The sequence below is a fragment of the Nannospalax galili genome, unplaced genomic scaffold (assembly GCF_000622305.1).
Source record: "Nannospalax galili isolate Female #2095 unplaced genomic scaffold, S.galili_v1.0 scaffold199, whole genome shotgun sequence".
In the NCBI taxonomy this organism is placed as follows: domain Eukaryota; kingdom Metazoa; phylum Chordata; class Mammalia; order Rodentia; family Spalacidae; genus Nannospalax; species Nannospalax galili.
The window spans coordinates 2477621-2500873 of record NW_008343559.1 but is presented as its reverse complement, the minus strand read 5'-3'; the positions used below and the strand labels follow the sequence as shown (position 1 = coordinate 2500873).

The 23253-nt window shown below is 43.9% G+C and overlaps 1 protein-coding gene across 1 annotated transcript in view; it reads right to left on the bottom strand.

Annotated features, from left to right (window-relative positions):
• Cacna1c (calcium voltage-gated channel subunit alpha1 C) overlaps positions 1–23253 on the bottom strand; it is a 617044-nt gene that overhangs the window by 195292 nt on the left and 398499 nt on the right. The window contains 1 exon segment of the mRNA XM_017799802.2: positions 4405–4563. Within this exon segment, the coding sequence (XP_017655291.1) occupies positions 4405–4563 (159 nt within the window).

Here is a 23253-nt window from a genome sequence, read left to right as displayed (position 1 = left end):
GCCAGCTCTGAGTGTCCACAGGAAGGAAAACATATTTGGGGGTTTTACAAATATATGCTAAAATAAAATGGCATGAAGGGACAGTAAGCTCGTGAATAAAGGACAGAGGATGAGCTTGACGAAGATTAGCCACAGGTTCAAGGGCTGCTGTGCTATTTTAAATCTGCCCTGAACAATAAAAAGATCACAGAACAATTAAGAAGCAGCAATGATCCAGTAAAAATAGGTATCTATAAAAAGCACTAAAGGGAACACTTGAAAAATGTGAACACACAGATCAGCAGGTCCTAGCAACATTCAATCCAGGCAGAGGGAAGTAAGCTTAACAGGAAAGGATGTGTTGGCTTTGTTTTGCAGAGTCATGAGGTCCTCGGGAGGAAAACAGGAATGTGAGGAGGGAGAAACAAAGCCACGTGGGCTATACATGTCAAAACAGAATTGAAGAGAGTGGTCAATGTGCAAACTTTAAATTCAGTCTTTGGCAAAATAAAGGATTTCAGAAATGGACTCAGTATTAACGAGAACTGAAATCCTAGGGGAGCTTCAGGCAGGGTTCCAAGGAAAAATCACCAAGACAACATCAATTACATTTTTAGGTCCCAACTTAAAGACAGAATAGAATAATGGTGATTTCATTGCTAGGTTTAGCCAACTAATTCTGTGCCAGTCCCAGGGGTAATTACCGTGCTGGGGAAAGCTACCAGCTCTGCCCTGGCTCCAGAGCCATCAGACAGATGGGATAACCAGAAACAAAAGGTATCGGCATATGGCAGTGTGTCTGCTGAGCAGCCAGATAAGGAGCCTTGCAGTTGCATGAGATCAGAAGAAAATGGTCTCTTCTGAGATCCTATGCACTGGACACTGGACACTGAGGGAGAGTCTAAAGGCAGAGCAATGACTCTCTGGCAGGCCTCAGAGCTTCCTTGTAAGGCTCTAACAAGAAAAATGTTTTCTAAAATTTAGAAGCATATAAAATTAAGTCTGTGAAATAATATCAAAGTGTAAAAAGAATCATATGTGTATATATGTCCCATTAAAATTATAATAACTCCAGGGCGTGGTGGCGCACGCCTTTAATCCCAGCACTCGGGAGGCAAAGGTAGGTGGATCTCTGTGAGTTCAAGGCCAGCCTGGTCTACATAGTGAGTTCCAGGACAGCTGGGGCTACAGGGAGACCCTGTCTCAAAAAGACCAAAAAAAAATGTAATAACTCACCAAGCACTTGTATAATCTAAATATGACAGAAAATATGGTAATTAAATCTAAAGCCTAAAATCTACAGTCAACAACAACAAACAAAACCAACCAAACAAGCAAACCAAACATTTCAAAGGTTCTACAAAACTCTGAAACACATTGATGCTGGCTCTGAAAGGAGCAGGTGTTTGGTCTACTCTAGGATACAGGTGTGATCTGATCCCTGTGGGTTCTTTTCCTCCTTGGGGCTATTCTTCTTGGGGGTGCCAAATGTGTGTTCTGTTGGGAGAAGGTGGGAGTTTCTGGCTTGTGGGTAGAAAGCAGGAGGAGGAAAGAAGAGGGAGGAGTCAACTGCAGTGTTCCAGAGGGAAGGTTGCTGCAGCCAGGAGTCCTGGACTTTCCCAGCAGTGACTCTGGCTCCCACTGAAGACCGGCATGGCACCTTTCTGTGAGACACTATCCTCATTGTCCCCTGACACTATGGTTTCCACCACTCTCCACTGAAGTTGCTGGAGAAAGACAAAACCCATCACACAAGCACTGCACACATGATGTCATGAGGGTTGTGGTAGGAGGCAGATGATAGTACGGGTGATTTTCCTGGTCCTGTTTACTATGAAGATCAACATGGCCCTAAGTGGACCACTCTAATGGTTGAATCCAGGAAGGATCTTCATCCTAAAGGCAGGCAAAGAAGACCTTAAAACTTTCAGTTTTAAGGTGGCTCTTCACTGGTCTTCTGGCTGTGTCCTATGCCCATCCAGTTTCCTTTGTCTATGACACTCAGCATTTTCTTGCCATTTGAGGACACCGAGGCTGGGTAACAAGCCCTGTAACTATACCAATTATTCAGGGCTCCTTTTTTGCACAGACTTGTAAGAATCCTCACCAACAGTAAGAAGAGGTAGATAGAAATGGTTGCAGGTTTTCTATCCGTTCTCCATGGCATCATGGTGCACCAACATTTGATGCCATGGCACAGTTGCTGTCTTTGGCTCTATGATAGAATTTCTTCCCATTTCAGTGGTGAGCCATGCCAAGCTGATGGTGAATCATTGAGATTCTATACCTCTATGACAGCCTGATGAGCTGGGTGTAGTGGATCACTGACCACTTCTGTAAACGGCATAAATTTACTAAGGCTACTGGTCAGTTCTTAAGGAGCTCCAACTAAGCCACACCATTAATATAAACTATTGGTTCAGAGCTAGCTACAGATCAAATTGAAAAAAGGAAGGATTTGAATTAAAGGGATGTATAAATCATTATACTGCCTGCCTGGTGTGTCTTTAAGCAAGATTGAACATCTCAGAATTTTAGTTGAAGGCAAGAGCTGATTCTTCTAATTAAAAATTATATATGTTATCATATTTTAAATTATCACTGATTTTATACAATTTTAACAAAAAATTGGAAGCTCTCTTGAGAGTGAATAATTTCTTCTTAAATAGAATCTCCAGTTTGTAAATTTTTTACTTATTTATTTTTTTGTGTATAAGTGCTTTGCCTACATGTATGTAACTTCAGATACTCATGCAGTGCCCATAGAGGCTAGAAGGGGGTGTCAGATTCCCCTGGAACCAGAGTTATGGACTTTTAATAGCCATCATGTGGGTGATGGGAATGGAAAACTGGTCTTCTGCAAGAGCAGCCAGTGCTCTTAACCACTGAGCTGCCTCTCCCCACCAAATCTTCACGTTTTTAAAATTTAAAAACAATGAAATAATTGTGTAATCAAGGACTTGTAGGTTTTGTTTTATTAATATATTTTATTTATTAATTTTATGCATATTCATGTATTGCCTGCATGTAGGTAAGTGCACCCATGTCGTGTAATGCCCACGGAGGACAGAAGAGGTTGTCAGATCCCCTGGAACTGGTGTTAGGACAGTTGGGTTAGCTGCCTTGTGGGTGCTGGGATTCGAACCCGGGTCTTCTGCAAGAACAGTCAGTGTTCTTAACCATTGAGTCACCTCTCCAGCCCCAGTTTTTGTTTGTTTTTATGACTGTGACCTGTGTCAGTGATCTAGCAATCTTGCAGATGACCATTATCAGTACATATTGTCACAGTACATCTTGCACAACAGGTAACAATGTTGCTTTTGAGTGTGAGTTATTCAACTCACTCTGTCATATAGATTGGAGCACCTTAACCCTCCAAGCCCAGACTGAATAAGAGTAAGGAGACAGGAGATACAAAGGAAAGAAGCCTTCATTGGTGCCCCAGACAGACATTCCCCTTTCTCTACAGTGATGCCCAAATGAAGATGGCAGCTCTGTTTTGAAAAATGAAATCATATAGATTTAACACTGCTAACGGCTTTGATATGGGATAGTTTTTTCAACTTTGTGTGTGTGTGTGTGTCTGCACATGCAAATGGGTATATGTGTGTTAGCCTACTTTATATGTCTGTCAACAGCCTTATCAGTTTCTGTTTAGATGTTTTAAAAGTCAAATTGAAATGTTGGTCACTTAGGACAGCAGTCTGTAGCGTATCCTGCAAGTCAAAACTCTGGTGCCACTCAGGAAAGTGCTTAATGAGCCAATGTTTTTTCTTAAATTCATTGAGTTATGGAAGAAGACAAAGAGGAGAGGCTCAGAAAGCAGGGCTGGTGGTTGTGACAAGGAGGTAAATGTTCTTGAGAAGTGAGGATTTGATGATGGCAAGGGGGTATTCTGTGGTGGCCTCTTCATCTGCTCGGGGATAGGGAGGAGCCTGGGAGCTTCTATCTTTGAATGGGAAAGAAAATGGCAACTTCAGGGGAGTAGAAGGTAGAGAAACCGGGTAGTGATGGGAGCTGGTGCTGCAGTCTTCCCGAAGGTCCTTGATCCTGAAGCGCGTTGGTGAACTGAGGGATGCACACGGTCACTGGTTAACAGTGGCACTGCATACATTACGAATTGCTTCAAGAGTAAGAGACTGATGAAACTTTTGAATCTTTGTTTCTCTAATTGTATCCGTCTTTAAATGGTCCGTAATAGTGCTGGATAAAGCTAACGTTTGCTGTTTGAACAGAGATCTATTATTGTAGTGAAAACAGAAATTAGAAATGAGAGGAAAAGCATGCCAACCCCTGCCTTTCACGTTGTCATGGTCTGGAAACGTGGACAACTGAATGCCTCCTCCAGTTCTGCAGCGCAGGAGGCTGCAGGTATGCAGGAAGGGGCAGCCTCCCGGACACCACTGCCCACAGCCTTCCTCTTACCTACTATGCCCTCCTGGTTGTAGCAGGTCTTATGCATCTTTCCCATGAAGAGCTCCAGGCCGATGATGGCGTAGATGATGATGACGAACAGCACAAGCAAGGCAATGTGCAGCAGAGGCACCATGGCCTTGATGATGGAGTTCAGGACCACCTGGAGACCTGCACAACGACATTATCAACAATAGCAACAGAACCTCCACTTCCTATTTTGAGCCAAGACTGCCCTGGGTACCACATTGACACAACCTCCTGCAATCTTTTCAGTAACTCAAATGGGAGCCATGAGTCCCATATTTTAGATGAAGACACTGAGGCTCAAGGTCACAGTCAATGAATGACAGAGCAAGAATCTAAATCCAGGTTGGCAGGACTCCAAATCTGTCCTGGAGGCACATCCAAATAAAAGGATCGGCAGATGCTGTACTTCTAAGAGGAAGAACATGTTGTTTTCATCCATAACTACCAAGTTTTTAAATAGCCCATCTCAGAGACACCCTGGTGTGTTTTCTCCTAGAGCAGGACTCAGTACAATGAGAACTCACTGTGACTACCCACAGCCATGCAGGACTTAGTCATCTCTCAGGCTTCTTTGTGAAGCATTACTAGAGCTAATCAGCCCACCTGCTCTGCAGCATAGATCAGCCTAATAGAAAGGCATCCAGGAGGGTACAGCTTCCACTGAGGAAAATACCTCACCACTAGGATGCATCTGGGCACCCTGGAGCAGGGCCAAGGGTATAGCAGCTCTGAAAGCACCTTTTCAAGATTAAGTAGGGGGACCACTGTGTGGTATACAATTCTACCAAGGGACATGTAATGTGACCATGATACGCAAAAGCTCTAGAGAAAGGGACTTCTTGTTAGATAGCATGGAGTTTCAGTTTGGGGAATGAAGAAAGTTCTGCACATTAGATTGTGATAATGCAAGTATACAGGGTGCCACTGAACCACACTCTTAAAAGTATTTTAAATGGAAAACTTTGTTCTGTACTTATTACCACCGCTAGAAAACTTTTTTAAGTACCCAGATCTCACCGGGGGGGGGGGGGGGGGGCAAAGGAGCAACTGGAAAGCTCTGTAGAGAACATGTGTCTTATCAGGGTACCTCAGAGTTGGCAGGTTTGTTCTGTCGTAGAGTGGGGAGAAGGAGAAGGAAGGACCCTTGCAGGGCTCCACCAAGGACAGCCCACTGGGAATGCTACCAGAAAGAAGATGTTGAGGTGATACTAATAGGTCACCCTAGGTTACTCTAAACCCTGGGAGACTTTCTTGTGAGAATTCTCCCCAGCCATTAAGCCAAGCTGGGAAAAGGCGGGGGGGAGCCAGAATAATTTTACCTGTGAATTAATGTGAGCACTTCGCAGGCTCCCATTAGAACAAGATGTTTTCAGATCCAAATGATTCTGTTAATTAGCAAGTTATGCACACATTAGTGTTAAAGTCTGCAAAGCCATGAAGAAAGTTGAGTTGCAAAGCAACTTTCAGAAGTGGCTGATGGGTAGAGCCTTCTAAGTGCTCCTCAGAGGAGTGGGGAACCTTGTATCTGGTTGCCAGACCACCAGGGAGGCATCTCCTCAGACCCTCAAGACCAGTTTCAAGTGCCAAGAAACAGAGGGACAGCAGACCCAGGAGGAGCTTCGTTCTAGGCTGCAGCCAGATGGGCTACACAAAAGGTCACTCTGAAAGCTTAGAATAAAGATCACGATTTCCAGTGCCCCTCAAGGCACTACAGGGCCCATCCCATCCACCTCTCCACACAGTCCCAGCCTCTGTCCCTCTCTCTGGACCCCAAACAACATTCTTTTAAACTCAAATATGCCTCAGTCACAGGCCATAGAATAGAGGTTCAGTCAATGATGGGTCATATACATGGTGGTGGTTCTACAGGATTATAATGGAGCTGAAAGTTCCTATTGCTTAGAGACATTATGCCTGTCATAACATCACTGCACAAGACATTCGATCATCACAAGTCTGTGGTGCTGCCAGTGATATTAAAAGCACACACGATTATGTACAGTGTGTAATATTTTAAGATTATAATATATGGCTGTACTGTATTATCAGAGTTCTATTCCCAGGAGCCACATGATGGAAGGAGAGAATCCACACTTACAAGTTGTCCTCGGACCTCCACATATATACCACAGCATGCACATGTACACACACACAAAATAAGTAAGTAAATAAATAAATGTAAAGATTCTAATTATCTTAAAAAGTTGATTCTAAACAGTGTGCTATATGGTGCCAGCCACAACCTCAAATGTCTTGAATGAATTACACTTCTGTATCAAGAGGTCCAGTCCAGTGACTGACCTGTGGCATGGAGGTTTGTGTTGGCACACTGTAGGACATGCACTTGATGATGGAATCACCCATCAGCACATTCCTCAGAATACACTGTTGTTAAGGATGGTGCAACTGTACTCCCTCCCTCCTGGGAGAGCCACAGGCACTGTCCCTTCCACTTGGAATATCCTACATGATTCTTTCAGCTCTCAGCCCAAGCACCTCTCTTCCCCCCAAATCTTTCCCCAAACTCCTGACCAGAGGTGTTTCCTCTGTTACATGCCTTCTCAGAATCATTTGCTTTCCTCTGGAACATTCTGTTTGAATTGTATGCTTTAAATGGTAGGTGCATTAAAGGGATTTTTAAATATTTATATCTGTCTTTTCAATTACATGGTATTTTATGAAGACAGACTATGCCTGCTCTTTTCATCACTAAGGTCTGGCTGTGAAGAGTCTACTGGGCACTCTGTAAATATTTACCAAAGGTGGGGAAAGTGTGAGCAAATGCTGCGGCATGGTGCTGGGCTCTATGGTAGTGGAGTCTGCCATGCAGTGAGTGTAGGATGGACAGGCGAGTTCAGGAACCATAAGCATCAAGCAGGCTATGAAGATACCTACTTCACAGCAGGCTATGAAATGGGAGCCACCACAGCCCACAGACATTCACTTCCGCTGTCAGCAATTCCCATGTTCCTCACATCCCTACTTCTGTCGGTGGACATACCACGCACTTGCGTCTATTTCCGAGACTCTCCCTACAATCAGCTTCCAATTCCTGCTGGCTTGACTTTGAACTATTAATAGATATGCATCAATTATTCTTGCTATATAAATAATACATGCTGATTATAGAGAAAAGAGAAAATACCTATGAAAGAGAAGCTAGAAAACACAAGGGGAAAGACACCATGACTCACTGTCTCAACCCCACAGACATGATATCAGTTAGCTTTTTGTGTCTATTTGGGGCATTTCGGACCGTGATTTATATCCTCCTCACTGCCCTCTTGGATATTCAGTTAACCAGATACCTATTTTGGGGGTTTGTCTATCCTCATGCCTCAGGTAGATTGTTCCTACTAACAGACACACAGAAAATGCACCCACAATTCCCTGCTATTTGCAGGTCAAGCTCACCTCCTCCTTCCCTGCTTTGGCTTCTTCAGTTCCCAGCTTCCCCTGACGCTCCAACACTGTGCCCAGCCATCTGGAAGTTCCTGGCTTCGTGCCTCCCTATTTCAGCATGTGCTGCTTCACTGCCTAGAATGCTGTTCCCTGCCTGCCCCACCTGGAGCTCCTTGAGTCTCAGGGTGTTTTCTCATCTTTGTATTCAGGCATGTGGCAGAACTCATAGACCTAAAGCACACTGTAGCACAGGGTGTCCTCAGAAGGTAAAGACACAGCAAAGAAGGAGTCAGCAAGCACAGCCTCAATCACTGCAATCACTAGAACACTGAAGGTGTTTCATCAGAAGATAAGACTCACCTACGGGAGAAGGACACACATAAGAGGGGAGGAGTTGTTGTTAACAATGGTTTCCAATTATTTAAACAGCTATTTTGAGGAAGGTGGGGATGATCATTTCTGTAGGACCATGGGATGGAACTAGGACCAGCTAGGAAGTGTCCAGAAACAAACAGAAGCTGTCCAAGAACATACCACTGCAGGTGGAGTGGGGTATCGTAAAAGGTAGTGGGTTCACTATCTTCAAGGCAACTCATTTGCTTACTGAATGAGCCCTTGAGGAAAGGCTTGGGGGAATTCAAGCACTGGGTGAAGGATTTCACTGAAGCATCAAAGCCCCTGTAACCTCACTAACCATCCTATCCTGAGAGCGCCCCAGCTGAGGTGCAGCTGTTGTTCCTCTGCTTGGGTTATTGTATTTCCTCTGGTCACGACCCTATAAAGTAGGTAATATTGTTTACCACAGCTGAAAAAGTAGTGCAAAGAGGTGAAATGGCCTGACTATAGGTGTACAGCTAGTGAATGCTGGCATGGGGCTCAATGCCAGGAGGCTTGGCTCCAGAGTCTATGGGCTGTGCTACTGTGTTAAGTGCCTCCCGTGGCCCTCACACTGATGCACTGCTAAAAAGAAACTTTTTGGGGGCTGGAGAGATGGCTCAGCAGTTAAGAGCACTGACTGCCCTTGCAGAGGACCCAGGTTCGATTCCCAGCACCCACATGGTGGCTACGAACTGTCTTTAACTCCAGTCCCAGGGGAATCCGAAGCCCTCTTCTGACCTCCGTGGCATTGCACGACACGGGTGCACTCACATACATGCAGGCAATACACGCAACACATAAAATGAAAATAATAAAATAAAATAAATGTGTAAAAGGAAATCTTTTTGCTCTGCCTGCACTGGGATTGTTATGGTTTGAATGAATTTCTCCCATAGGCTCCAAGTATTTGAACACTTGGTCCCCATTCAGTGATACTGTTTCCAGAGGGTTATGGAATCTTTAGGAGGTGTGGCCGTGCTTGAGGAAGCATGTCACTGGGGTGGGCATTTCCAGCCCATTTCTCTGCTTCCTGTGTCTGCTTAAAGATGTGAGATCTCAACTTCTGCTCTGGTTGTCTCCTGCCATGCCTCCTGGCCTTGATGGACTCGTATCCCTCTGTGAGGCTTAAGTAAGTGTTCAGAACACTGTCTGGCCCACAGTAGCTTCTACACAAGTGATGTTAAAATTTATATAATCGGTGACAGAGCCTATGTAAGTCTATGACCATTACCAGTCTAGGTTCTGAATGGAACCCTTCAGGGTGAATGCACATACGTGACACCTGCGGTCTTGTTGAAAGAAGATTCTGATTCAGTCTATCTGGGGTGGGACATGAGTTTGCATTTCTAACTAAGTCCCAGCAAACACTGTTTTTGCTGTTTATTGGTCCACCCACCACTCTGCAAGGCAAAGCTGCAGAGTACATGGTCGGCCTGGGAGCCAGAGCAATTGCATTCCGCCTAGCTGGGGTCCGGAGATGCTCTAAGGCAGTTCCCTAGAGTGTGCTAGGCGTGAAATGATCCTAATACCATCACACTTTCAGGTAATCTGTAATCAGTAACATGTGAAATGTCGCTGTTGGATGCTGAGAAACACTGGCTTAGTTGTACTACCGAGCTATTTGTTACAATTTTTATTCATTTATTTTTGAATACATCAGCATTGCGGAGAGTGAGACAGGAAGACGTACTCTGGCACTCTTCATCCCCAGAGGTTAAGCAACGGGTAGTGGGGCCACTGCTTCTGGAAGCAATGGGAGCCATTCGGCCTGGTTAGAGGGAACAGGGAGGCTACGGTATGACGGTCTGAGCAGCTCAGCATGGGCTTTCTGGCAGCAGCTTCTACCAGCACCACCCTTGCCCAGCCAGCACCATCAAGGCTACTTAGCACCTCTCACTGGCCAGTTCATGCCTTTGTCTCCATCATCCTTTCCTTGCTATCTGTTCATGTCTACATCCTTCTTTACAAACTCTTCTATTTGTCTCTATGACAATGCAGCCTTAGTGATCTTTAACCTACACAATTAATTCTTCATCCTCCTTACTTCCCCCTACCAAGACCTTTCTGAGTCCACAGACTATGTCTGAGGCACAAAGATGCTGGCCTGGCCCCAGGCAGTGTTCAGTTGGATGGGGTTGCAGACATGGGGCCACTGAATGCAGTCAGCTAATTGTATCCCTAAGAAAGATAGCCAAGTGGAATTGGTTCGAACACAGCATTATCATGTATGGTATTCTTAAATATGTTTTTTTAAAGTTTTTTATTTATTATTTTTATTTTATGTGTATGCATGTATTGCCTGTATGTAGGTAAGTGCACCTGTGTTGTGCAATGCCCGTGGAGGTCAGAAGAGGCTGTCAGATCCCCTGGGACTGGAGTTAAGGACAGTTGTTAGCTGCCATGTGGGTGCTGGGATTCGAACCCCGGTCTTCTGCAAGAACAACCAGTGTTCTTAACTTCTGAGCCATCTCTCCAGCCCCCTCAAGTATATTTTTTTAAAAAAGAATTATAGCTTAAGACTTGCAGGATGTAGAAGAGACAGACCGACAACATGGGAAGCCATGAAAACATTCCCAGAGGAACAGAAACGTGAGCTGTGTCCCCAGAAGAAGCTCTTCTCTGTCTTTTTCTTCTGGTCTTTGTGTTATGTGACCATCTAAGCTCCCCCTATCTAGTCTCTGCCTTTCTTTCTGTGTTTTTGTCCATGTCTCTTTTTTTTTCCTTGTGCCAGAAAATTCATCCCCTTCATTAAGAGTTCAATAGTCGCCACCAAGTCAAGTCAAAATCTACACTGACGTTTCCTTTGCCCTCTCTTCTGAGGTTAAGCCATGCCTCTCCTCCCATGTCCTACCCTCTCTTCACACTCAAGAACCTAAATTTGAGCTCGGTCATCTTCTTGAAACTGGTCCTCATCAAGATGAAAACCTGCAGCCACTCTCGCCTGTTTCTTCACCAAATTCTAGCAATCTGTCAAGCGTAACACCTGCGACTGTCACAGTTTCCACTGCAGCCACTGTTGCTCTTACCAGCTCCTCCTTGAACTGGAAGGCAGACATCCTGTCTCTAGTTCTTTTATACCCCAACATTCTGTACCCTAACCCTATGACTCATGCCTAGATGTGCTTTCATCATATCATGGCCCAGTCCAGAAACCGACAGAGTTCTCCACCTAGATAACAGCTATCAAATCCTCTTCTACAGGATTTGCACAATGGACGCTTCAAATATCAGGATAGTAGGTTCTAGTAAGAAACAAGTCACACAATCAAATTAAGATCATCCAAGATGCCCCATTTTCTATCAAGCATGGGTATGGCAAAGAGACCACAGGGAAAGTAATGTCTTGGGGAAGACATTAATTGCCCCTTAATCTGAAGGGGCTCCCTGGTTAGAGGGAGCAGAGAGGCAAAGACCACTTGGAGAATCTGTGACAATGCCCTTCAAGGAAGGATCTGGGTGTTCAAGACACCTGGAAGTACCCTCTTCCCTTTAGCTGAGCTCTCTCTCTGCTCTCCATCTACTGAGCCTAAATGAAAGCTAGAAAGCAAGGCAGCTTTCTGAGATAGCGCCCATGGTCGGCATCCCTAGCCAGGCAGTAGAGTGGAGAAGGGTGGAGAGACAGAGAGTGCAGCAAGGAGATCTCTGGCAGGGTGGATGATGAGCTAGAGCACAGGGAAGTGTCTGGCCTTCCATGTGACACCATCACCGATCCATAAAAGCCAGCAGGAATTGTCCTACTGGAAGCTTGCTAAGCTTAGTGATCTAATAACCTCCTTCCGAGGGTAGGAGATGATCATTTAAACAATCTCGGAGCCTAACTCACTAGTCAACTCTAGGTTCTTATCCCAAAGTTGTACTTGATTGTGTATAAGGCACATGTTCTTGCAAGCTCTGGTGGTTACACCCATCATCATCATCGTCAATATCATCATCAATCATTATCTCAGGCTATGACCACTAACCCATACTTGTTTCTGATCTATAGGAACCCACAGACAAACATGTACTCGTTAGAAATTAGAGACATGATAAATCACTCAGAATTGCATTCTGTGATTTCCTTTAGCGAATGGAGCGATAGATATTTTTAATGGTCTCATAAGCATAAAGACTTTTGAAAAACACAAGGCTAGGAATGGGGGAAATAGAGCTCTTTCTTGGGCTATAGCCACACCGAGGTTAGTGTTGTCAGTGCATTTCTCTTTCTGGAAGAGTCGTCCTGTTGTAGGAAAAGATTTCTTGCCTGTGTAGCTCTCTAGAGTCTCAAGTGTTGGTATTTTTCATGTTTTTGTTTAGACGTCCATGCTCACTTATTTTCAAATTAACCCTTCCATTTGAATACATTTCTGCACCCAACACAGGTTTGGTGAACACTAAGGAAGGGCTGTGTCCTCAGGAAGGATGGTGGTCACTCTGCTGCCTAATGGTCAGTGAGAAACAGAAGCTCAAAGAAAAAGATATAAAAGAAACTCTGATCTTAGAAGAAAATTAAATATAGAAGAATGAAGAAAAGGCAAACAACTTTTGGTGAACAGCCAAAAAGTTAGCTATATCTCCCAAGGATGTGGCACATGTTGGGTGCTGTGCCGAATGTATGACATACATCACTCCACTGAACTGTCCCACATCTTAAATATAAATGAACCGAGGTTTAGATATAATAAATAACTTGTCCAAGACTGACACTGCTAAATGGTAGAGCTGAAGTTAAAGGTCAAAACTCAAAAACTCGCACTCCTTACCAACTATCCAGGCAAAAATGACAATAAACAAATGAATTGCACACATGCCCCATCCATGTTGTGCCATGGCAGATCAAGGACTCTGTCTTCTGGTCCTGGGTGAAGCCTCACAGCTCTCAACAGCATATTTCCCATGACAACTCTCATCCGCTGGAAGTGCCTATATGAGGAGTGATCCTTCCATGCCTCCTCCTTGCTGTTGACAAACTGCATCTTTCCGTCACATGCAGAGCAGACACAAACCTCCTCTAGAAACTTCCAGTGATATAGATGCCTCAGGCCATAACTTTTCTTATTCTTTTTAAAAAACAAGTCTTTTTTAGAGGGAAAAAACCCTGTCTGTCATTGAGGGCAGGCATCCAAACTACACCCTCCGCTGTCAGTGTCCTCTCCTGTGCTAAGACAGTCACTGTACTGACAAGATGTAATTAATCACATATAAAAAACTATCAAGTACAGGCTGGAGAGATGGCTCAGTGGTTAAGAACACTGGTTGTTCTTGCAGAAGACCCAGGTTTGAATCCCAGCACCCACATGGCAGCTAACAACTGTAACTCCAGTTCCAGGGGATCTGACAGCCTCTTCTGTCGTCTGTGGGCATCGCACACATGGGTGCACTTACCTACATGCAGGCAATATACTCATATACATAAAATAAAAATAATAAACAAAATATTTTTAAAAAACTATCAAGTATAAAAAAAGACTTTCATAAATTCAACATCTTGTTAGTCTTTTCCATTCTTCTGTGTTTCTCATTTTTTATTCTTGATACTCGAATTGTAGCATTCTTTCCCTGTTCTTTGTATAGTTCAATAATTCTGTTTTCAGCTGTGTCAACACTTACTTTGCAACTTTTTTATTTTACCTATTTTATTCTTCACTTTACAGCTGGTTCTTTTCTGTATCTTCTGGTTTTCTGGAAAATTATTAATGTTTCTTTGATATCTTTAAACACAGTTTTCAGAATTCCATATTGTACATTCCATAGCTAATTAATTCCAGTATCTGGACCTCCTGTGCACCTTTTGTTTCCCTAAGACAGGGGAACTCACCATGTAGACCAGGCTGGCCTCGATCCCACAGAGATCCTCCTGCCGTCGGCCTCCCAAGTGTTAGGATTAAAGGCATGTGCCGCCACGTCCAACTTTTGCATCCTTTTCTATTTTCTATAGTTACTGTTCATTTTCACGTATTTGGTTTCTTTGTATACCTAGTTATTTTGTACAACAAGCTAGATCTTATTTTCAAAAAACTGCTTTTCAAAACAATTTGACAGTTTGGATGGTGTTATATTTCTCCAGAGACTTTTCATGTTTGTTACTGTCAAACATCTATTCCAAGTGTTACAAGATTTAGAAGAGTTTTCCAGCATATCTAAATGTTGTCTTCACCAAGACAGTTGATCCAAATTACCTTACCTAACATTTCCAAAAGCAAAAGTATCCTGAACTTCTGAGGAGTGAAATCATGCAGAGAAGTCTGCTCATTGAAGTCCTCTAACTTCACCCCCAGAACTAGAGACTCAGGTCTCTGAATGCATGGATGGATTCTAGAAGGTTCCCTCAGGGGTAGACCTCGAGAGCTTCCTGGAGTGGAATTTCTAGAGACTGGCCATCTGCAGAGTGATCATTTAACAACGAAGTCATGCACACAGGATGGTCTGACTGCATTCATCACAGATTCTTACTCCTTTCTTCAAAAATTACGAAAAGTGCAGCTTTGAGGAAAACTCCTAAATTTCTCCCTGGTTTTGGTGGCAAATGAAATCTACTCACTGCAGAGTTGCCAAGTAGAGTTACCAAACTAGTCCAGTGATCCAGCTGTTCTCTCTAGCTGTTTCTTCGACAAATATATTTATACCAAAGCAGCTCAGAGCTTTTGCTCTTCTGGCTGAGGTAGTGTGAAACCAAGATCCACGCTTGTTTGCTGCTGTCCACTCAAGGTGATCCTGTACCATCTGGTCATCCTCCCTTGCAACTCAAAGAAATGTTCACCACTATTTCCTCATTTTGGCTCAAATCACCAGCACAGCAATAGGGATTCTGACACTGATCAAATTCCCACAGAGAAGAAAACCTCCAAAAACCTCCAAATGTGTGTGTGTGTGTGTGTGTGTGTGTGTGTGTGTGTGTATGCCATATAATTTAGGGCTGAGGAGATGGCTTTGTGTAGGTCAAGTGCTTGCTGAGTGAGCATGAGGCTGAATTCGGACCTCCAGAACCCATGTAAAAGCTAGGCACAGTGGAACATTCTTGTAACCCTAGAGCTGGGGAGTAGAGCAAGGCAGATTTTGAGGGTCCAGCCAGCCTAGCTAAAATGGGGAACTTCAGATTCAGTAAGAGACTATCTCAAAAAATAAACCAGAGAAACGATTGATGAAAGCCATCCCGACATCAACTACTAGCCTTCACACATGCCCATATGGGGAAGTACACCATACAAACAGACATCATCAACACCATCATCACCATCATCATAATGCATAGTTTAGATTTGTGGAAAATATCTAGCAAATTTCTCTGCTGCTATTGACAAGTCAAGTCACCTTTTGGGTATAGGTTTCAATATCTTTACAAGGATGACAGATCATTATTGTCTCTGAGAAATCCCACTTTGGGTCTAAAAGTTTCTGGGTTGTTATTTTCTAAGTATCTTAATAAAGAAATTATATTCCCTTTCTACCTTCTAGCCACTACTGTGTCTTAAATCCTCAATAAGTGTGTAAAGAATAAATCAATATATATTAATTTATACATAGAATGTATGAGGAATATTTTATATCTGCTAATATACGAATTGTTCATTTTTTAATTAAGAAATTAAGTATAATTCAATTCCCATACATTTTAGAGTACAAAGTAGCCCTCTCACCATAAACATATAGAAAACTGGATAAAAATACAAGGCAACTGTTTCGTGAAGTAGACATAATGTAGTACAAAGTATAGTGTCTGGATAATTGGGTGAGAACAGCTGTCCTGACTCTGACAGTAAACAGTTTCCTGAGTGCCACACAAAGAGCCAGAGACCACGGCCACCTGTGGTCTAAGCAGGATGAGTTCAGAACTTGGATAGCTGAAATGGACATCAGAGCAGAAGTAGCTAGGTAGATAAGGTGCTCTGGGGAAGTTTGCGTGGTGTTGCTGAGGCTTAGAACCAGGTAGCTCATGTGCATGAAGCTACCAAGGTATTCAGATGGCGGCCCCTAGGGACTGAGAGGAGAAGGGAGGAGCTGCAGGCTAATCAGCAATGGGCGGGGAGGGGGGGTGTAAAACAGTATTTAGAGTTTTGGCCTTCTCATATGGAGAGATTCAGTTAGCTTATCTAATACCCTGGGCATCCAACCCAGTACCAAAAAGGGTACATTTCAGGAGTAAGAACCTTATTCCACAGCATGAAGTGCTCTAGATCTACCCTGACAAATCCTAAAAACAAACCCTAGCAAGGTCTGAGGGGGAAACGGAATGTGAAAGCTTCAGGGTTTGGGTTTTCAATTGATCTGTTCCAATACGAAGCCAAGTCTACAAAGCTATCTGCTGAAGAATTAGGAAGCTTAGGAGCATGGAAGAGTCCAGAGTCTCTGCAGTATATTACTCATGGCTCCAGTACTCAGTACACAAAGAAAAACATGACACATAACCAGTATAAGCAATCACTGGGAAGCAGAAGATGAGATTTTCTAGATGTTAGATCTAGCAGAAAAGTATGTTTAAATAGCTGTTATATACACATTCAAATTAAACAAAACAGCCAATGAAATAAGAAGTATGTGGTATTAAAGCAGTAACAGAGAATGCCCCAGAAAAATGGAAACTACAGAAGGGAAACACATCAAAACTTGAAAATTAAAAAGTAAGTGAGCTAGAGACTTGAAATGGGAAATTGAATAAGCTCAATGAAAACAGAGATGGAAGAAGAAGAAAATGAGTGAACTGAAAAGATAAAAAAAAAAACAAAACTATTCAATTGATGGAGCAGATCCCCACCTTCACCAATACTGAAAAAAAAACTTGAACAAAGTCCTCAGCAAATGAGGCATAATGTACAATGGTCAAACACACAGGCAGTTGGTGTCTCAGACATGAGTGGGACAGAAAGCAGTATCTGAAGACATCATAACTCAAGTTTAGCTTTCTAAACTTGAGAAAACTTCCAATTACGGATGGGTCTGAGAAGGTCACCAAACTCCAGGGAGGACAAACATAATGTGGTTTCCTTAAAAACACACTGAGATACATCATAGTCAAACTTCTACAGCAAAAGATAGAAAAAAAAATCTTAAAGGCAGGCATAGGGGCACACACCTTTCATACTAGCACTCGGGAGGCAGAGGCAGGTGGGTGGATCTCTGTGAGATTAAGGCCAGCCTGACCTGCACAGTAAATTACAGGCCAGCTGGGACTACAGGAAGACCCTTTCTCAAAAAAAAAAAAAAATCTTGACATGAATTAGTGAAGAAAAGAACCTATTCAAGGGAACCATAAGAAGAATAGCAACAACTTCTTGTTAGAAACACTTGGAGAGAGAAGAAAATGGCACAACATAGTGAAAGATATAGGAGAAAAACCTTGTCAAACAAGAATTGTGTATCCAGCAAAAAAAAAAAATAGTTAAAAAGAAGATAAGGTATAAGGTGCTGGAAACTGAACTCAGGTCCTCTGCAAGAGTGCTCTTAACTGCTGAGCATCTCTCCAGCCTCTGTCTTTGCTTTCTGATAAAAACGAAATACCTCCCACCTGTTCCTGAGGCTGCTGTGGACTTTGTGGTGACCCTGCATGTGGACACAGAGGCTCTATAGGGAGGTGACAATTGTCCGGGCATGTGTGAAATTACCAATAAATTTTTTTTTAAGTTAGAAAAAAGAAGAAGATAAAGACATTTGCAGATAAACGGAAGCTTAGAAAGTTCAACAGCAGTAGATCTGCATTTTGGAAGATGCAGTGGGATGTACGTTAGCGCACAGGGATGAAGCCGAAGGAGCTGGATTCCAACCGGATTCTACAGAAGGAGCAGGGGTGCCGGAAATGGCAAATAAGCAGATAAATGTGAAAGACTACGATTCAGAGTTTTTTCATGATTTACGTAAAAGAAATCTGATTACTTACTTGAAAATGGTAACATGGGGCATAATTGATAATATGTATGGAAGTAAAAGATGTGTAATGATCACACAGGGCAGGAGGTTATAAATGTAAGTATTCTATCATAAAATTGTAAAATTCACACTTGTGAATATATATGTAAGATCTGTTTAAGCCATTGAATATAATTTTTACTTCAGAAAGTTGTTCCAGATTAGCTCTTGAAAATCCCCTGAAGACCCATGCATTGAGGGTTTGGTCCCCGGGATGGGGAGCTTTCAGAAGTGGGGCCTAGGAAGGTGCCTTCAGGTCACTAGGTGTGGCTTCCAGGGGACTCAAACTCTTCCTCTCTCTCTTTCACTTTCTGGCCATGAAATGAGATTTTAGTCTGCTGTGTACGCCCCATCATTAGGTCCTGCCTTACCACAGGCCCAAGAGCAACACCACCAATCAATTACAGATTAGAACCTTTGAAGCCATGAGTTGAAATAAATCATTTTTCTTTATAAGTTTATTTTTCAGGCACTTTTTACAATAAGAAAAAAACTAACATGAGTTATTTTAACAATTAAGCATGGAAAGTCTGTTTCTTCTTTTTTTAATTTTTTATTTATTATTTTTATTTCATGTGTATACGTGTATTGCCTGCATGTAGGTAAGTGCACTGGTGTCATGCAGTGCCCGTGGAGGTCAGAAGAGGCTGTCGGATCCCTTGGGACTGGAGTTACAGACAGTTATTAGCTGCCCTGTGGGTGTTGGGATTCGAACCTGGGTCTTCTGCAAGAACAACCAGTGTTCTTAACCACTGGGTCATCTCTCCAGCCTCCAAAAGAAAGTCTGCTTTTTCTAACCAACTCAACTTGAAGCCCAAGATAAACTGATAAGAAACTGAACCCATAGGAATGCTGACAGCTACTATTTGTTGAGTGCTTCCAATGTGTTGAGTATAGTTTTGAATATTCTACCAGCACTTACTTATTTAATCCTCAATGCATGCAGTAGATGCAATCTTAGCCTTCATTTTATAGACCAAGAAACTGAGGCATATGGATAAAAGTGGTGATTCTGGGGATTTGGGCCTAAGTAATGATGTTCCAATGTCTATTTCTTTAACCACTGACTGCATGAATCAGCAAGAGAAAATGAGCCAAGAGTAAGGACAGGGTCCCATCTTCTGTGTGTTGGTCACTTATAGGACACTGACCTCCCGGTATTCTCTTTGTATTTCCCCTTCCTTTTTCTTTCCAGCACTTAGAAAGCACAGTCCACTTACAAGTCTAATTGGTCTTTATTATTAACATTATCTTTAATTAGGTTCTAGTCATCTCACTGTTGGCTGCTCTTACACATTTGAGAACTCCAGGGAAGGGCCAGGCACAGAAAAGAGTTAGTCATGGAGCTGAAACTTAAGAAGTTTAAGGGTCTCATCTGGTTTTTGTGACAGTATGCAGCCTGCCATGGTCCTGACATCCAGCGCTTAATATATGTCTGCTGACTTATCGGATGGCAAATTCTCTTACTTCTGAACTGTCTGATTGCTATTATCTTGGGAGCCAAAGACTGAAGGGATTTTCCCAAAGTCATAATTTGCCAATGACAATCCTAGTTCTAAAATTCATAGGTCAAAACCAATTCTCAGACCACTGTTGTTCTCTGTTTTCCAAAATGCAGAATGATAATGCTCCAGGGAATTCCACGCCATGGACTCCAGATGACGACAAACGAAAAGCTGGTCTGATATAAACGTAGAACCATGCTCCGCTCTCCTGCAAGCCCAGAGGACCCCCAACTTCACAAATCCCGGGGTGGCAATAGTGCTGTTTCTCCTTAGTGCCTGTGCTGAAGGGGTTCGTAGATTGTTGAGGCACAACACGCAACGCCTTGACTACCAGCTATATCTCTTCACCCTCTCAAGGCAGCTGGGGGACCGGCAACCAGGCAGCAGTGACATTTCTCTTTGCGGGGACAGCCTTGCTCATCCTAGATCACGTTCTTATCCACCAGAGACAGCCCATGTCCTGCATTCCTTAGGGTAAAGTGCTGAAGACTCTCCTGCCTGTCTGTAAATTAGGGGTAATGTCCCTGTTTCCTGGACCACTGAACAGTTGATCAGCTAATCAAGCTCTGAATCAAAGCTTCACCTTGAGGCTGTTATCACCACCTACTTGTGTTCTCAGACGAAAAGGCGTATTTTCATTACTGGGAGAGCGTGGTACTCCACAACAGATTCAACTTGGCTGTATTCTTTGTCATGATTTTTTTTTTACCCTGCTCTATAAAATAATGGAGATTTTTTTCCCCAGTTTAGTCACATACTATTTTTCATGTCTCAGTAACACTTCAAGGCAGCAGAGTCAGGAAATCATGGGCTACTCAGTACATGGATTTACTGACTTTGTGACCCTGGGATCATCTTTCTTAGTAAGAGCTGCAGTGGCTTATTCAGGGGTGAACTTAAAAAAGACTTTACTGCTAGAAGGAAACAGGGCTCTCCCAGAAAAAGGCTTGTCCTTACCTGTGGTGTGTACACTATTAATCATACATTGTATGCAGAGAAACTAAGGCAAAGCAAGGAACACAAACTGTGGGCAGGAGGGCGAGGATGAGAACTGCGCCCCTGGACTCACGCCACAGGGGTACCCAGAAGGGAGAGGGACACGAGCTGAAGAAAGAGTGGAACACAGGAAAGGGTTCCCTGTAGTGGCAGAACAGGAATTGCTTCCAGTGACATGGGGAAGGGTGAGCATCGATTCCTCCTTGCAGCCCTGGAGGAAGGGGTTCCTAGCCTAAGCTCCGTTCTGCTTCTGAGAGGCAAGCCACAGAGCATGAGGGCCAGCTCTGGCCTCCTCAAAGCAAAGCAGGTCAGGGAACATGCACAGGAGCTCTCCTGGGAAGCCTGTCGTGCAGAGTGTGGGGAGGCCAGACTGTTCACAGCTGTCCTCTGATGCACCTTGGGGACAATGGTCCTGGGCTGCCTCTTGCCACAAGGTGGATAGGTACAGCAATGGTATACTGAGTGTGTATCCATGTGGATCAGGGGCACTCCGTGGTCAGTGACAAAGTCCTCCAGACATCATAGGAAGCATGTCTTGTCTACTGCCACTAGACAGCTCTAGGATCTAGGGAGCCTTTGGATTTGCTGGCTAAAGCACTATATCCATAGTTGCTTCCCAATGAGACATTTTGACCCAGGATGAGGGGCAGAAGGTGAATGATAGTGACAAGGGTGACTACTTCCTGCTTCCTGGAAAAAAGGGGTAGAGAACATAGACTGGGCTATGTTGCAGAGTGGATTTCTGAGAGGGGCCTGGTCATCTGAGACGTAGAATGAGGAAGGACCAGATAGTGATACCTGTGACCTCATAAATAGAGAACCTTCATGTTGATGAAGGCCTTATGACATATAAGATCCTTTTGGAAGAAAGGGTGAAGAGGCAGAGGAAGTGAGATAAAAAGGGAGAATCTTGTTCAAGATGACAGGAGAAAAGAACAGCAGGCGGGAGGCAGAAAACCCTGCAGGAGCAGGAAGAGGGACAGAGAAAGTGAGAGCTGGAGGGAGAAGGCAGTCCAGAGGCCAGCCCACGTCCTTCAAGGCAGAGGAACAGGAGGTCCAGAGGGAGGGCCCACTGCTAGAGTCCACCAAGCTAGGGGTCAGAGAGGGTTGGAGTCAGTCCTCTGCTCACCGCCAGTGCATTGATACACTGCCTGCCAGAACCCAATGGGTTAGAGAACACTCGCCAATATTAAAAGAGGTCAGCAGATAGTGATGTAGGCAGTGGAGAGAGGCAGGGATGGGAATACAGCATTAGATCTGAACCTCTGCTCTGGCCTTTGAGATCCTTTCTAAGACTCAGCTAAAAGAGATCAATAAAAGGGCCAATGTCCTAATTTTGTTTCTGTTGCCACCCACAGTACTGGGTTTTCTCATATTTGTTAACACATAATGAAGATAATCCCTCACAGACATGCCCACAGGTTAACCTGCTCTGGACAGTCCCTCATTGAGAGTCTCTCCCAAGGTGATTCTAGGTCTTGTCTAGTTGACCGTGAAAACTAACCATCACAGCTGAGCTGCATGATTTTGAAAATCTAGGCAGACTTGACCTCATGGAGCCTGGAATGGCAAGGCATTCCTCAAGCACAGGAGGGGCACTCTACTGCTCACTAGGCCCTATTCGGGTTGAGCCCTCCTCCTTGCTCCTACAAAGTGGGCACCCTTGAGCCTAGAAAATTCTGGGAACAACGACTCCTGTGGCTCAGCTAATAGCAAGCAAACTCTTGCACGGCAAGCACGGCTGCTTCTGGACCCTGGGAGTGTGAAATCACAGAAGCGTCTTTTCAGTAGCTCTAATATCCCCAACAGGTCTAATCATGGGGATCATTTGCTCATTGGCATGGAGGCCACCTCTATGATTACCAATCCCTAGAAGTGACCAGGGAAACAGAACAAGGTAGTCACTGAGTACCATGGCCACAGACAGGTCTCAGGCTAAGTGTGCCTCACCTGGGGAATTGGACATACACATAAGTTACTGACTACATCACAGGCATCTTTAAGTTAAATACTGTGTTAGTCACTTTCTGTCACTATGACTAAATACCCAATATGATCAACTTGAGGAGGTAACATTTATTTTGGCTCAGTTTCAGGAGTTTCACTGTGTGGGTGCTTGGCCCTGTTACTCTTGGGCCTGTGGCGGCTTAGTACATTATGGTGGACGAGCAAGATGGAGGAAACCTGTTCACCTCGTGGTGACTGGGAAGCAAAGAAACAGAAAGGAGTGGCCAGGGTCCCGCTGTCCCATTCAAGTGCATGCCTCCCTTCCAGGAGGCCCTACCTTCCAAAGACTCTACCATTTTCCAATAGTGCCATAGGCTGGGGACTGTTTAGGGGAGACATTTAAGATCTAAACCATAACAGATTCATTTTACCAACAGCATTTGAAAAAGGAATGTTTGTTGTCTGGCCCCGTCTGTCTCGTTCCCGGCTCTGACTCCAGCTGAATCCTGGGGCAGTTCATGACCCTCCTTGAAGTTCAAGAACCACGGTCAGTGCAGGCGTCCTCATAATTTTCCCAGACAGTTAGCTCTCTCTGCAGTGAGGTCTTTGGAGTTTTACTAATGCAGAGAACAGCAATAGCTATTTAGAGACCTGCCTGTGGCCATGGTACACAGTGACCACCTCAGTTGGCTCTCTGTTCACATCTCACCAGGCACTCACTTCT